The sequence below is a fragment of the Amphiprion ocellaris genome, chromosome 24 (genome assembly GCF_022539595.1).
Source record: "Amphiprion ocellaris isolate individual 3 ecotype Okinawa chromosome 24, ASM2253959v1, whole genome shotgun sequence".
Classification (NCBI taxonomy): Eukaryota; Metazoa; Chordata; class Actinopteri; family Pomacentridae; genus Amphiprion; species Amphiprion ocellaris.
In genome coordinates, this window is record NC_072789.1 from 20,271,468 (window position 1) to 20,285,168 (window position 13,701).

Below are 13,701 nucleotides of genomic sequence, written 5' to 3' on the forward strand. Positions count from 1 at the left end.
ACGAAGTTCTTCTTCCTCTTGATGGCAGAAACTGCTGTTTTTATTATCGGTTAACTAAAAGCAGTTTTCACAAGAGCTGAACAACTTGAACACACACACAAAGAGAAACGAGTGTGTGTGTTCACAGATGATGCAAGAGGCGTTGTCAGCTGCACACTTTCAGACATCTGCAGGCCGTTTAGCATCAAGGAGGTGGAGTCAGCGCCGCTATTGGCCGGAGGGGGAACAGATCCCGACCCTGGGGACCGACACCACACCCATCTGTAAGTGTGTGTGCATGAGTTAAACGTGTGTGTGTGTGTGTGTGTGTGTGTGTGTGTGTGTTGTCTAGCATACGCTCTGTTGTGTTGACTCGTCTCAGAGCTGCCTGCTGACTCTCAGAGCTGGTGAGTTTTTCTTCACATTCTGTCGTTTTTGCTTCGCTTCTTTGTTTTGCTGCAAAAAGTTGTTGCACGCTTTCATAATCATTCACTAAATCTGAGTGTTTGCTTTTTTAATTAAACCTCTGTTGCAGTCTTAAACTAATAACAGCACAAGTCAGGAATGTGTCGATAACGTGAAAATGTAATAATCTAATGATAAAGTCTCATATTTCTGGCTTCATGCTCTGCAGCTGTGACAGTTTTGTGTCTCTTGTTTTGGAGACAAACACTTGAAAACCTTCAAAATGGCAATGAAATTTGTTAGAAAAGCAGCCAAACAAGAAATTAAGTACCTGAAATAGAAAGAAAGAAGATTTTTAGAGGCCTTAGTTGGCTATAAACTGGGCTAGTGATTTGCAATTTCTCCCATAGTCTTATAGTTCTCATTTTACAAGTCAAGTTCTTGCTAGGTTTTGGGTATGGCTACCAACTTTGGCTACTAAGAAGCAATCAATAATTCAAGAGTTTTCTCTTAAAAACCGTAACAGTAATGAAGTCTGTTGGAAAAGTAGCCAAACAAGAACTAAAACAGCTGAAACATTGGCTAAGAAGACTTTTAGAAGCCTTAGTTGGCTATAAATTAGGCTAGTAATTTGTTATTTCTCTCACAGTTTCATAGTTTTCAAATCCATTTCATCATTTTCAAGTTCTTTGAGAAATCAAACAAGTTCTTGCTAGCTTTTGCGTATGGCTACCAACTTTGGCTACCATGAAGCAATTAATAATTCAAGGTTTTTCTTGTGAAAAGACAAAAGGGCCAGTAAGGTTGTAGAATCTTCGAAATGGCAATGCAGTTTGATAGAAAACTAGCCAAACAAGAACTAAAGTAGCTGAAATATTGGTAAAGAAGATTTTTAGACACCTTAGTTGGCTATAAACTGGGCTAGTGATTTGTGATTTCTCTCATAGTCTTGTAGTTTTCATTTTACAAGTCAAGTTCTTGCTAGCTTTTGGGTATGGCTACCAACTTTGGCTACCATGAAGCAATCAATAACTAGATTCTTCTCTTAAAAAGTCAAAAGGGCCAGTAATGTTGTAAAATTGGCTAGCAAGATGTTACATTTTTATTTCTGTACTATTAAACAGTCTTTCCCTTTCTATGAATCAAGCCATCTGGAAGTTTTGTTCGACAAGGTTTTGGAAATGGCTACTACTTTTGAGGGCAATGTATTAATGTATTAATTTAGTGATAAAGTCTCATATTTCTGGCTTCGGGCTCTGCAGCTGTGAGAGTTTTGTGCCTCTTGTTTTGGAGACAAACACTTTTTCTAAATCTCATTCCCTCGAGTTTATGATTCAGTGTGTGAAAAGCTGATGTTCCCCTAAAAGACTCTGTTGTTTGGTGACATCTGGTGATTATTTTGCAAGAAAAATGTCACTTGGCTGTTTTGTGAGGTCAACATATCACTGACGCAACTGTTCATAAATGTTTACGAGTGAAATTCTCTTTTTCAGGCAAATGTTGTTCATCCCTATGAAAAAAAAAATCCTGGCAGAGATTTGAAGTCTTACTCCAAACAGTTTAATGGTTGCAAAACAACAACAGGTTGATCATTTATTCTCCCCATGAGTCACTTAAAGAAATGCTGTTTGGCTTCCAGCTAACTTCCTGTTTCTCAGTCCCTAAGACATGGCTGGTAGTTAGCTTTAAATTAGCAGGATGTGAGACTGAACGAAAACTCTTCATTATACACTTATTTTAATGTGTTGACCATCATTTCTATTTCAAAGACAAAATGTAAGTAAAAATGAACTAGACGGGCTCTAGTTATTATTCCTGTCCACTGGAGGGCAGTGTCACTTGAGAGTAAACCACAGACTGTATATAAATCACTATCGTGGCAGTTTCTGACTTCTTCTAACTCCCGATTAATCCTAAAATTAGCACAAAGGTGCAGAGTTGGTGTCACGGAGGGAAATCCAACCATAATCAAACATAACTTTAAGCCCTAATACAATTTAAACGGATAACTTTTATCAAAATTCTCTCCTTGTGCAGTTGTTCTGGACAGGATGTTTAGCTACAAAGACCAAAACCATCTTGTAAAAGCGTTTATTTCTGCTGTAAAGTTGGATATTTTAACATGGATGTCTATGGAGATTGACTCGCTTTTAGAGCCAGCCTCTAGTGGACATTTGAGGAATTTCAGCTTCTGGCAGACAATTTTTTTTTTGTAGCACAATTTTGAAAATAAAAAATTTAAAAAATTAAAAGCACAACTAAACATGCACATTTCGGAATTTAGCTTAAAAATGTCAACAGGGGGAATGTTTGAGCTGCCAGCACGACTTTTTCATTTTGGAACAGTTAATAGCAAACAGAAGCTCATTTTTAAGACGTTGAGGTGAATGTGAACAAGAAATTTGCTCTGAAATACAAAACGCATAAAAAATCCAAACGTCTGCCAAATACCAAAGACTTATATCAATAAATAATATAATAATTAACTAATTATAATATAATTATAATATAATTAAATGTAACATTATACTACTCTATATACATATTTTAGTCATATATTTACATCTATGTATTAAATGTATGTATTCTATGTATATAAATTCTTTTAAATTATAATATACATATGTAAAATATTTGTTTGCATTTTATTTTATAATTTAATAGTATATTCGTATAAAATATATATATATATATATATATATATATATATATATATATATAAAATAAGACTTAGAAATAAACAAATATTTTATTTCATTATTTATAATAAATTATAATAGAATTTAAATGTAATATTTGATTATTCAAATTTTTTTATTTATATATATATATATATATATATATATATATATATATATATATATATATATATGTATTAAATTGACAGATTCAATATATAAATTATAAAATCATAATACATATAATACATATACATATATAACATTTATTTTAATTATATCTATCTTATTATATAATTTTATATATAAACAAACAAGACTTTAATAAAAATAATTATTTTGGCACAATGTCAACATCCATTTGTTGGTCAAACACTTTGATCCAGATGTAAATATCTCAAAAACTACTGGATGAATCATAATAAAGTGTTCTGTGGATATTTATAAAACACAGAGGATAAATCTTAGCTTTTCTAATGTCTTCTTACTGAAAAACAATATTATTTCTTCGCAGGTCGACATCAGCATGGATCCCTACCTGACTCCAGCCCCCGTTACTGAAGTATCATCAGAAATTACTGAATCTGTGACCAAGATAGCAACAACAGGTACGTACGTGAGGAAGTGACTGTTAGCTTAGCTTAGCTTAAACACTGGAAAACGAAGGTAAACAGCCAAGAAATAGTCGTAGGAGTACGATGGCCTCCAGTAAAACTTCTCAAGGTTACACTTTACGACATGGATGTAACCTGTTAATTCATTTATTGTTGTTTTTTTTCCGTGTTTCGCTCAGAAAAATGCTTAAAAATGGCAAAATTCTGACAATTGAACAAATAAATGAGCACACTGACAGAAGAAGAAGAAATCAGTCCATTTAAAATTTTAAAACTGTAACTATAAACTACAATCGTGTCACGTTAAAGTCCACATAAAGGGGAAGCTTTTACTCCTTAAGTTGTCAGATTTTATAAACTTGTTGGTGTTTAAGTCATTTCAATTTAGTATCTCGGTTTTCTGTGGTGTAACAAACCAAAAATACAGATTTTTTTTTTTTTACTGTTTTAGTTGTCTAATTTTATAAACTTGCAGATTTTTTTAAAGTTTTCTGTGGTGAAACAAACCAAAGATGCACATTTTTTTTACTCCTGTAGTTGTATAATTTTATAAACTTCTTGACTTTTTAAGTCATTTAAAATTTGTACCGGCTTTATGTGGTGTAACAAACCAAAAACACATATTTTTTTCTGTTTTAGTTGTCTAATTTTATGAACTTGTTGATTTTTTAAGCTTTATGTAGTGTAACAAAAAAGAAACACATTTTTTACAGGTACTGCTACCTCTGGACAAGCTAAGACAAGCTGTTAGTTGTAGCTTCATATTTCTAATATAAAACACATTGAAGATGTTCAAAAATATAAATTATTACCTTCAAACATACTAATGAAAAAGAGGGATGCTAAAAAAAAAACTCAAATAAAGTCAGTCTACTTGTAGAAAACTCAGATTTTCTTTGGTTGAATGTCTCCTAAAGTAGTAAATCCACTTATCTAAGCACCAAAACTGCAGACGCCACGAGTGATATTTCAGGATCAATGCGGCTGAACGATAAAGTTTCACGTTTTATTTGCGTGAACGTACAGGACACTAAAGCAACGTCTGACAATCGATTTATAATGAAGGAAGAGGAGGTTTAGAGGATGGAAGTTGTGCAGGAGGTGTTGGCATTCAGCAAGGAGTGTCTTATCAGCTCCGAGGCAGAGCGAGTGTGACGCCTCGGGGGTGTGTCGCTATGGAGATAAGGCCTTTAGCGGGGCCAAAGAGGGCCTAAGCTGGCTATAAACAACCCTGTCCCCTGGAAATTACACCGAAATACCGTTAATGTGCAACACTGTGAGGGAGGAGAGGTGAAATCGATGAAATGTTCTTTTTTTCTGCAGTACAACGTCCGTTTGTAGTGAGTGCAGTAATAATAAACAGCTTTTTAGACTCTGAAGTCGAACAGATTCAGCCGATACAAGCCTTTTGTCCCACAAAATTCCCATGAAATTCCCACAAAATTACAATAAAATTCCCATAAAATTCCAGGGAAATCTTCATGAAATTCCAATAGAATTACTGTAAAATTTCCAGAAAATGTCAGGAAAATTCATGAAAACTGCCATGAAACTCCCACAAAGTTCATGGAAATTTCCTACAAAATTCAAAATATAATCCCACAAAATTGTAATAAAATTCCCATTAAATTCCATAAAATTCCAGGAGATTTCAATAAAAACTACAGGAAATATTCCAGAAAAATTCCCATAGAGTTCCTAGAACATTTCTAGAAAATTCCAAGAAAATTCCCATAGAATTGCTGGGGAAATTTTAGAAAATTCCATGAAAATTCCATGCAAACTGCCACAAAATTCCATCAAAAAACTAATAAAATCCTAACAAAATTGGAAAAAATAATCCCATCAAATTCCTGAAAATTTTCAGGGACATTTCCATAAAATTTCAGGAAATATTCCAGGAAAATTCACATAGAGTTCCTGGAAACTTTCTAAAAAATTCCAGAAAAATTCCATGACAACTGCCAAAAAATTCCCACAAAATTCAAATAAAATCCTCACAAAATTGCAATAAAATTCCCATCAGTGGGATGAGAATTTGCATGAGAAACACAGGAGTAGTAAGTATAAAACCAAATTTAATAAGTAAATATTAAATTATCTATAGTATGTAAAGTCTTAGAGGATTTGAAAGGCATGTTGTCTTTATAAAATCACAATGAGTACCACAAACTGCAAAAACAGAAAGACAGTTACAAGACAAAAAATCTGATTATGCAGGCAGCGTTTAAACAGAGCGAAGAAAAATAGTAAATAGTCAAATAAATTATAAAGTCACCATATTATTTTACAGTGTTGGAAAAATGCCTCACATGTTGATTCCAGTTGTTTTTTAAATTTTTGTAAATGAAATTATCAAAGAAATTCAACTTTTGTTTTTTCTTTTCTATGATTTCTGCCATTCTAACTTTTTCTCCTTTTATTCATGATGTTTCTGTTTAAACAGCTGTGCAGGATTTTAGATTACAGTGAAAAATGAGCCCAAAAAAGCTTCATGAAACAGATATTTGGTGTCGGGTTGCTGTTTGTGTTGTGCGATGAGAAGATGGCGTGTTAAAGCAGCGAGGCACTGAAATAGACTGCGGGTGTTTGAATTCCACGCATGGTTGGAGTCTTACCCGAGAAAAAATAAATTAAAAAATCAGCTGCCATGCCAAATCTACAACATGAGCTGCTGGATGTGGTGGCTGAGACAAAAGAAATAAAAACTGATTTCAAAATAAGTGTAAAATTTCCATAAAAAATTCAGGAACTATTCCAGGAAAATTCCCATAGAATTCTTGGAAAAATTCTAGAAAATTCCAGGAATATTCCCATATAATTACTGGAAAATTGCCATAAAATCCCCACAAAATTGCAATAAAATTCCAATAAAATTTCCAGAAAAGTTCCATAAAATATCAGGAAATATTCCAGGAAAATTTCCATAGAATTCCTGGAAAAATTCTTTTTGAAAAAATCCAGGAATATTTCCATAGAATTACTGCAAAATTTCTAGAAAATTCCATGGAAATTCCCATAAAATTCACACAAAATTCCATGAAAATTCCTATTAAATTAAAATAAAATCCCCATAAAATTCCTACATAATTCCTGGAAAATTTCTATGAAATTTAAGGAACTGTTTCAGGAAAATTGCCATATAATTCCCACAAAATTCCTGGAAAATCTCCAGAAAATCTAAATAAAAAACATTGCCTGACTGATGACTGTTTTAGAGACTCTCATGCAGCTTTTGAAAGAAGCTGCATGACTTTGTGACTTTACTCAAATTCAAAATCCAAAAGCAGTAAATTCCAAGTAACTTTCATCAAGTTTAACATCTATTTATGTCTTTACAGGCGTCGACGCAGATGATGGAGATTTAGCAGCTTTAATCGGAGGTGAGTTTCCTTACTATTTTCAGTGATGCTGAACTAAAGTTTGGCCTCAATGACCTGATTTAAAATTTCATCCACCTTTATCTGATAGTAAAACACATTATTTACTCAGTAGTAGTGACTTTTATATCTCGTGTTGTGTTCGGATTAATGATTTAAAAGTCAGCAAGTTAATGTTTGGGAGGTTACTGGGGAAAGAAAATTAAAAAGCTACCAAACCAGCAGTTAAATTTCTTACATCTTCTATTCTGTCATATTCCCACCTGTCTTTGCAGGAGTGGTCAGTGCGGTTCTGGTGCTGCTGATCTGCATCATCACTGTGTTGCTGTGGTGTCTCTCCAGACATAAAGGCTCGTACGTCACCAACGAGACGGACGATGACGACGACATCAACGACGACGAGTCGGTCGGTTCTGACACGGCGCTGCAAAGCAAAGAGCCTCTGAAGAAGAAAGACGAGGAGTAAAGAGGAAAAATTAGAAAAACATCAACTCCAGTAGCTCTCATGTGGACGACTGAAGAGTTTAGTAGCTTTGAATGAAACCACAAAGATGTGAGAAGGGAAATCTATCAGAAGTAGCCCGTTTTCTAAAGCTGCACTGAGCAACTTTGCACATTGGCGCCACCAAATGGCAGCAAAACGTAACTGTTTGTAAAGTGAGGGGTTGAGCTCTCAGAAACTCCGTTGATTATAAAAAAAAAACTAACTGGCATTTGATTTTTCTGCAGTCCAGACCTGCATTTTCATTACTCATTCATAAAAAATACACTTTGTTTATTTTAAGTCAAAACTAAAAATGTCAAAATCAACTATTTAACGTCATAAACGGTGATCTATGGTGGTTCTGAGGTGACAAACGTACCAACAAAAACACAAAACTCAACTTTTTCTTAAAAGAAAACACAACACACTTCTTTGAAAACAGAAATAGAAAATAAAACTTTTTTTAAGACTGCCGCAAACAAGGCAAAATTTCAGAAAATATTTTAGAAAATACTGCATTTAGCGTCTTTGAGTTATTGGAAAAGCGCTTTATAAATAAAATTTATTATTATTATTATTATTATTATTATTATTATTATTATTATTTATTATTGTTTTTTCTGTTATTGTATGCTTTCTGTTTGAAAATACAAAAACAAACACAAATATAAGTAAAAAGTGCAACAAAATTTACAAAAAACAAAAACAGCATTTTTGAACGCTGCTTTTTTCACTTGTTACTGTTTTATTTGTGTCATTAGTGTGTTTCCTGACATTTAGCTGTTTTTAAATAGTTTTTTTAATAGTTTTTTCTACATCCATTCATCCCATTCTTCTTCATGTATGTCTTCAAATTCAACATTGAATAGATTTTAATTATGAAATGTGATTTCTTATCGTTGCCGTTTTGCACCTCAGGAGCACCGATTGTTTACACAAAAAATGTGATTATGTGCATCTAATCGGACAGACAAACTCAAAGAATCAAACAAAATGCGTCATTTTTGTTGCGGTAGAATGAAATTTGCAATAATAGCAACAAATTCAGCTGAAAATATCTCCAAATGCTTCAGGAAAAATGCCTGTTTTTTCAAAATTCAAAGCTTTAATTCAGTTTTCATGGCAGTTCTACGTAAACATGAAGTATATTTCAGTTTGTGGAGAATCACCTGGAGCTTTTCTGCCTCAGATGTCTAATTTTCATCATTTCACATCAGGCAAATGTGATTTTTACAGCAGAATAAACGTCCTGCCAAAGAAGCTGTGAGGCTAAACTAGCTAACGAAGCAGATGCTGATAAACATTTAAACTGTTGGTTTTCCACCCCGTTTGCTGCCATATTTTAACTCCTAACTGCAGATCGGACTCTGACTAACCCGTTCATTTGGCAATTTTCTTTCCCAAATGGTGCATTTCTGTCTGTTTTTTTCACTATTTGACTGGATGTTTTTCGACAAACAGAAAGAAAAAATGAGAAGCAGCGAGGTGCAACACGAATAGTAGAAGCAAATCGATGCTTTGTTGGAACAAGTCCGTGTTTTGTACTGTTAAAATTGTGTGACAGAAGAATTTTAGTGGTTTCTTATATTGTGATGCTTTTCTAAGAATAAAGGTTCGACTTTCTGACACGCTGTAGTTTGGTTTTTTATTTGGTTGACCTACTCCCTCTTGTTGGCTGGAATAGAAAACTGCTCTTGTGATTTTTCAGTCCATTTTTTATGAGTAGTTTGGAGCGAACAGAAAAGCAGGAAGTTTATTTACACAATCCTGATGGTGATTCTTTAGTGAAGTATCTATTGGAGAAAATTTTTTTTTTTTTTAAATACAACTACATTTATTAAGAAGTTATTAAAATTAAGGGTCTTGTTCATAAGATATACAATCTACATATAAAGAACTTAGAATAATAAGTAATAATAGTCATAATAAAAAGAAGAAGAAGAACACTAAGAGCAAGAATGAGAACAAGAAAAAGAACTAGAACAAAAAGAAGAACAAGCACAAGAAGAACTAGAACAAAAACAACAAGGATAACAAGAACAAGAACAAAAAGAAGAAGCACAAGAAGAAGGAGAAGTACAAGAATAAGAACAAGAACAAGAAGGACAAGAACAAAAAATACTAGAAGAATAACAAAAAGAAGAAGAATTAGAAGAACAAGAAGAAGAGCAAGAAGAAGAATGAGAACAAGAACAAGAACAAAAAAAGAAGCGTAACAAGAAGAAGAACAAAAAGATAAACACAAAGACCTAGAGCAAGAAGAACAAGAAGGACAATGAGAACAAGAACAAGAAGAACAAGGAGAACAAGAACAATACCTAGAAGGACAACAAGAAAAAAAGAGCAAGAACAACAAGAATGACAAGAACAAGAAGAACAACAAGAGCAAGGGCAAGAACAAGAACAATGAGAAGAACAATAAAAAGAAGAACAAGAATAAGAAGAAGCTCCACAACAAGAAGAAGATCAAGAACAAAGAGAACAAGAAACACAACAAGAGGAACAAGAAGAAGAACAACAGTAAGAACAACAAGAAGAACAAGAAGAACAGGAGGAAGGACAGGAAGAAGAACGAGAACAAAAAGAAGAACAAGAATAAGAACAGGAAGAAGAACAAGAGTAAGAACAACAAGAAGAACAAGAAGAAAAACAAGAAGAAGAACAGGAAGAAGAACAAGAACAACAAGAACAAAAAGAACAAGAGGAACAAGAGTAAGAACAACAAGAAGAACAGGAAGAAGAACAAGAGTAAGAACAAGAAGAAAAACAAGAAGAAGAACAGGAAGAAGAAGATGAAGAACAGGAAGAAGAACAAGAACAAAAAGAACAAGAAGAACAGTAACAGGAAGAAGAACAAGAGTAAGAACAATAAGAAAAACAGGAAGAAGAAGAAGAACAGGAAGAAGTACAAGAACAAGAACAACAAGAACAAGAAGAAGAACAGGAAGAAGAATAAGAAGAGAAAGAAGAACAACAACAACAACAAAAAGAGTAAGAACAGAAAGAACAAGGGTAAGAACAACAAGAAGAACAAGAAGAAGAACAGGAAGAAGAAGAGGAGAACACAAAGAAGAACAAGAACAAAAAGAACAACAATAATAAGAACAGGAAGAAGAACAAGAGTAAGAACAAGAAGAAGAAAACAGGAAGAAGAAGCAGAGGAAGAACAGGAAGAAGAACAAGAAGAACAAGAACAAAAAGAACAAGAAGAACAAGAATAAGAACAGGAAGAAGAACAAGAGTAAGAACAACAAGAAGAACAGGAAGAAGGGAAGAAGAAGAGGAAGAAGTACAAGAACAACAAGAAGAACAAGAACAACAAGAGCAAGAACAAGAAAAACAAGAAGAACAAGAAGAAGAAGAAGAATAACAAGAAGAACAACAACAAGAGGAGGAAAAAGAAGAGCAACAACAGTAAGAAGAACAGAACAAGAAGAACATTTACATTTTCTGTTCTACTCATTATTATTTTACTAACTAAATGTTGACTTCAGGGTCTTTTTCCCCACAATTTAAATAAATGAACAGTCGCAAGATTTTGAAAAATAAATCTAATTTACTGATATAAATAAACAATAATAAAAACATAAACCCTTAAAGTTGCAAACATTATTTTGAAGGCTTGGGTTGTTGAGTTTAAAGACTAGATTTTAGAGGGAACCAAACTTGGGACTTTCAATACATTTTCTTGATTATATTACGGATCACTTTTACAGTTTCTTTTAATACTTTTACTCTTGTACAGGACCTAAATACTTCCTCCACTGCTGTAAATTCAAAGCTGATGTGAACAATATGACACGACTATTCCAGAAGTATGTATTATTTTGTTGGCAACGAGTTCCTAAAAGCAACAAACAGCGACTAAAGCCTTGATGTGGTGAAGCTGCTGTTTCCAGTTTGACCAACAACAGGATACGTCAGGGTGGAAGAAGCCCGAAGTTTTCCTTCAATCCGTCGTCTGTGGTGAGTAATACCTTTGGGTCGGCTTTGTGTGGACTCACAACAACGTGATCTGAGGCTGTGTGGTCCGGCTGGTTTCACTTTCAGCTCGGATCCTGACGCCAGATTAGTCCTCAACTTCCTGCCAAGGGATTTGTTTTAGCTCTGAGTCACTTCTGAGAGGTTCACTGTTGTGTTAGCGAAGTTTGTTCTCCTTAAAATCAGGGTTGTCAGCGTCTTCTCTCTTGGTCACCATGGTAACTGATGTTGCAAAGTTTGGAACTGTTTTCCCGACAATTGTCTCTGAGCGATACAGACGAGTGACTATAGTTAAGTTAGCACCAGTAGTTACAAGCAAACTGCCGGTTACCATGCAAACCGACATGTATTCAGTTGCCGATGCAGAAAATGTGTAAATACGTGTTTATTGTTGGGACTGATTTGTTTACACCAGAATACCAATCAAATATTCTCCAGAAAGTTCTTCCCTGCTCTGTTGCAAAAGTTTGCATAAAAGTGTGGCACTTGTAGGTTGCATTGCTTTTACTCTTCTGTCCATCCATCCATCCATTGTCTTCTGCTTATCCTGGGCCGGGTCGCGGAGGCAGCAGACCAAGCAGGTCATTCCAGATGTCCCTGCCCCCAGCAACGCTTTCCAGCTCTTCCTGGGGGATCCCGAGGCGTTCCCAGGCTAGATGAGATACATAATACATACTCCAGTGAGTTCTGGGTCTACCCCGGGATCTCCTCCCAGCCGGACATGTTTGGAAAATCTCCAAAGGAAGCCTCTCCGGAAGCATCTGAATCAGATGGCCAAACCACCCCAACTGGCTCCGGTTGTTGTGGTGGTATCCAAATATAAATTCTGACATCCGAATATTCGGGTCACACTTCACTTCACCTGTGTTAGTAAACAGTAGACAAAAGCCAAAGACGGAGATATCCATGCTAATGCTATGCTAATGCTGTCAGACTCCGAAGCAAGATCAAACTTCTCTGTAGTTTCTCTGTAGGAAAGACCTACATTTTAAGTGTTATGATGGTCTGTCTCTCTTCTATTGTTAATTGCCTTTTCCTCTCCATTTTTATAGCAACACACTACTTTCTGGGTATGGTGCCATGGTGCGTTCCAACACTACTTTATGCAGACAGAGGGGGTTGGAAGTAATCAAGAAAAGTTGGGACACCTGTAGGATTTGGTAGCACCAACTTTCAAGGCTTGATCAACCTCCATTGCTGCAGAACAGCTTTAAGTTCATTTTGGGTTCCCTGAAAAAGGCCTTTTGTATAATTCAGAAATGTACATTATGTTTCAGTTTTGGGTAAACTTACCTTTTTTTAACCTCTGGCAATTCACCACTTACCTTTGTACCATTTCAAGCTATTCTTTGGACTTGAACCACTTGAATAAAAAACTGGAAAAATAGGGACATTCCAAGACTTTTGACCAGTAGTGTAAAGATCTGATTTTTCAACCATGCTGACTTAAAAAAATTAAATTTGAAAGCTTATTTTGCAGGTGTAAAGTGTTTTTTCTTCATTATATAGGTCATTTGATAATGCAGTGCCTTTAAAGTCTACTTAAATAGTGATTCTGATTGTTTAGCCGTGAGATAAAGATGTTTCTATGATTTAAAGAGTGATATTTCTCACGTGTCTGCAGTATTTTGCTCATATTTTTAATTTTCATTAAAGCTTTCCTGCCTCATTTGTTAGTAAATTAAACGGATATGATAAACAAAACTTTAAAACATAGCTTTAAATTTTAATCATGGTAAAATTGGACTTTTTTAAACACTGACAGCTTAAAAAAAACAACAATGCCAAGAAACTGCACTGTCTGTATTTAAACCTCTGACCTGTAGGGGGTGTTGTTGGACCAAAAAAGAGGTTTACAGTCACTGATTATAATAAATACACAGTTTATTTAATTTATGGTCCAATACTGAAGTGGGTTTAGAGAAGAAAGAAAAATATAGATGGAGAGGATGGGGTCAGGGGAAAAACATTTTCAAAAGAGAAAGAGGAAGAAAGAGACATTTGTAAGCAGAAGAGTAAATTTAAATGTAAAGGAAAAGCAATTTGCCCTTATTATCCAATCCTGTTTGTTATGGGAACACAACTGCACTCATGTTTCCTCATTAAGTATTTAAACACACACACACACACACACACACACACACACACACACACACACACACACACACACACACACACAC

At 34.5% G+C, this 13,701-nt stretch overlaps 2 protein-coding genes across 2 annotated transcripts; both read left to right on the top strand.

Annotated features, from left to right (window-relative positions):
• The first annotated feature begins 247 nt into the window (after positions 1-247).
• LOC111569118 (small cell adhesion glycoprotein homolog) lies at positions 248-9,166 on the top strand. Its single transcript, XM_023271093.3, has 4 exons — positions 248-386; positions 3,577-3,670; positions 7,018-7,059; positions 7,332-9,166. The coding sequence occupies exons 2-4, from the start codon at positions 3,589-3,591 to the stop codon at positions 7,520-7,522; spliced, it is 315 nt and encodes a 104-aa protein (XP_023126861.2). The 5' UTR covers positions 248-386; positions 3,577-3,588; the 3' UTR covers positions 7,523-9,166.
• A 662-nt stretch (positions 9,167-9,828) lies between these two features.
• Positions 9,829-10,764, top strand: LOC111569133 (uncharacterized protein DDB_G0287625-like; the record flags this gene model as incomplete). The annotated part of the gene is given in 1 exon segment (XM_055008254.1): positions 9,829-10,764. A coding segment is annotated over 1 exon segment (936 nt), but the record flags the coding sequence as incomplete, so codon positions are not given.
• Between the last annotated feature and the right edge of the window lie 2,937 nt (positions 10,765-13,701).

What these genes read in the sequence shown, in the direction of transcription:
- LOC111569118 (XM_023271093.3), top strand. Translation starts at nt 3,589, where the DNA reads ATGGATCCCTACCTGACTCCAGCCCCCGTTACTGAAGTATCATCAGAA. An exon ending in GACCAAGATAGCAACAACAG is followed by an intron (nt 3,671 to 7,017) that starts GTACGTACGTGA and finishes ATGTCTTTACAG; the next exon opens with GCGTCGACGCAGATGATGGA. An exon ending in TTTAGCAGCTTTAATCGGAG is followed by an intron (nt 7,060 to 7,331) that starts GTGAGTTTCCTT and finishes CTGTCTTTGCAG; the next exon opens with GAGTGGTCAGTGCGGTTCTG.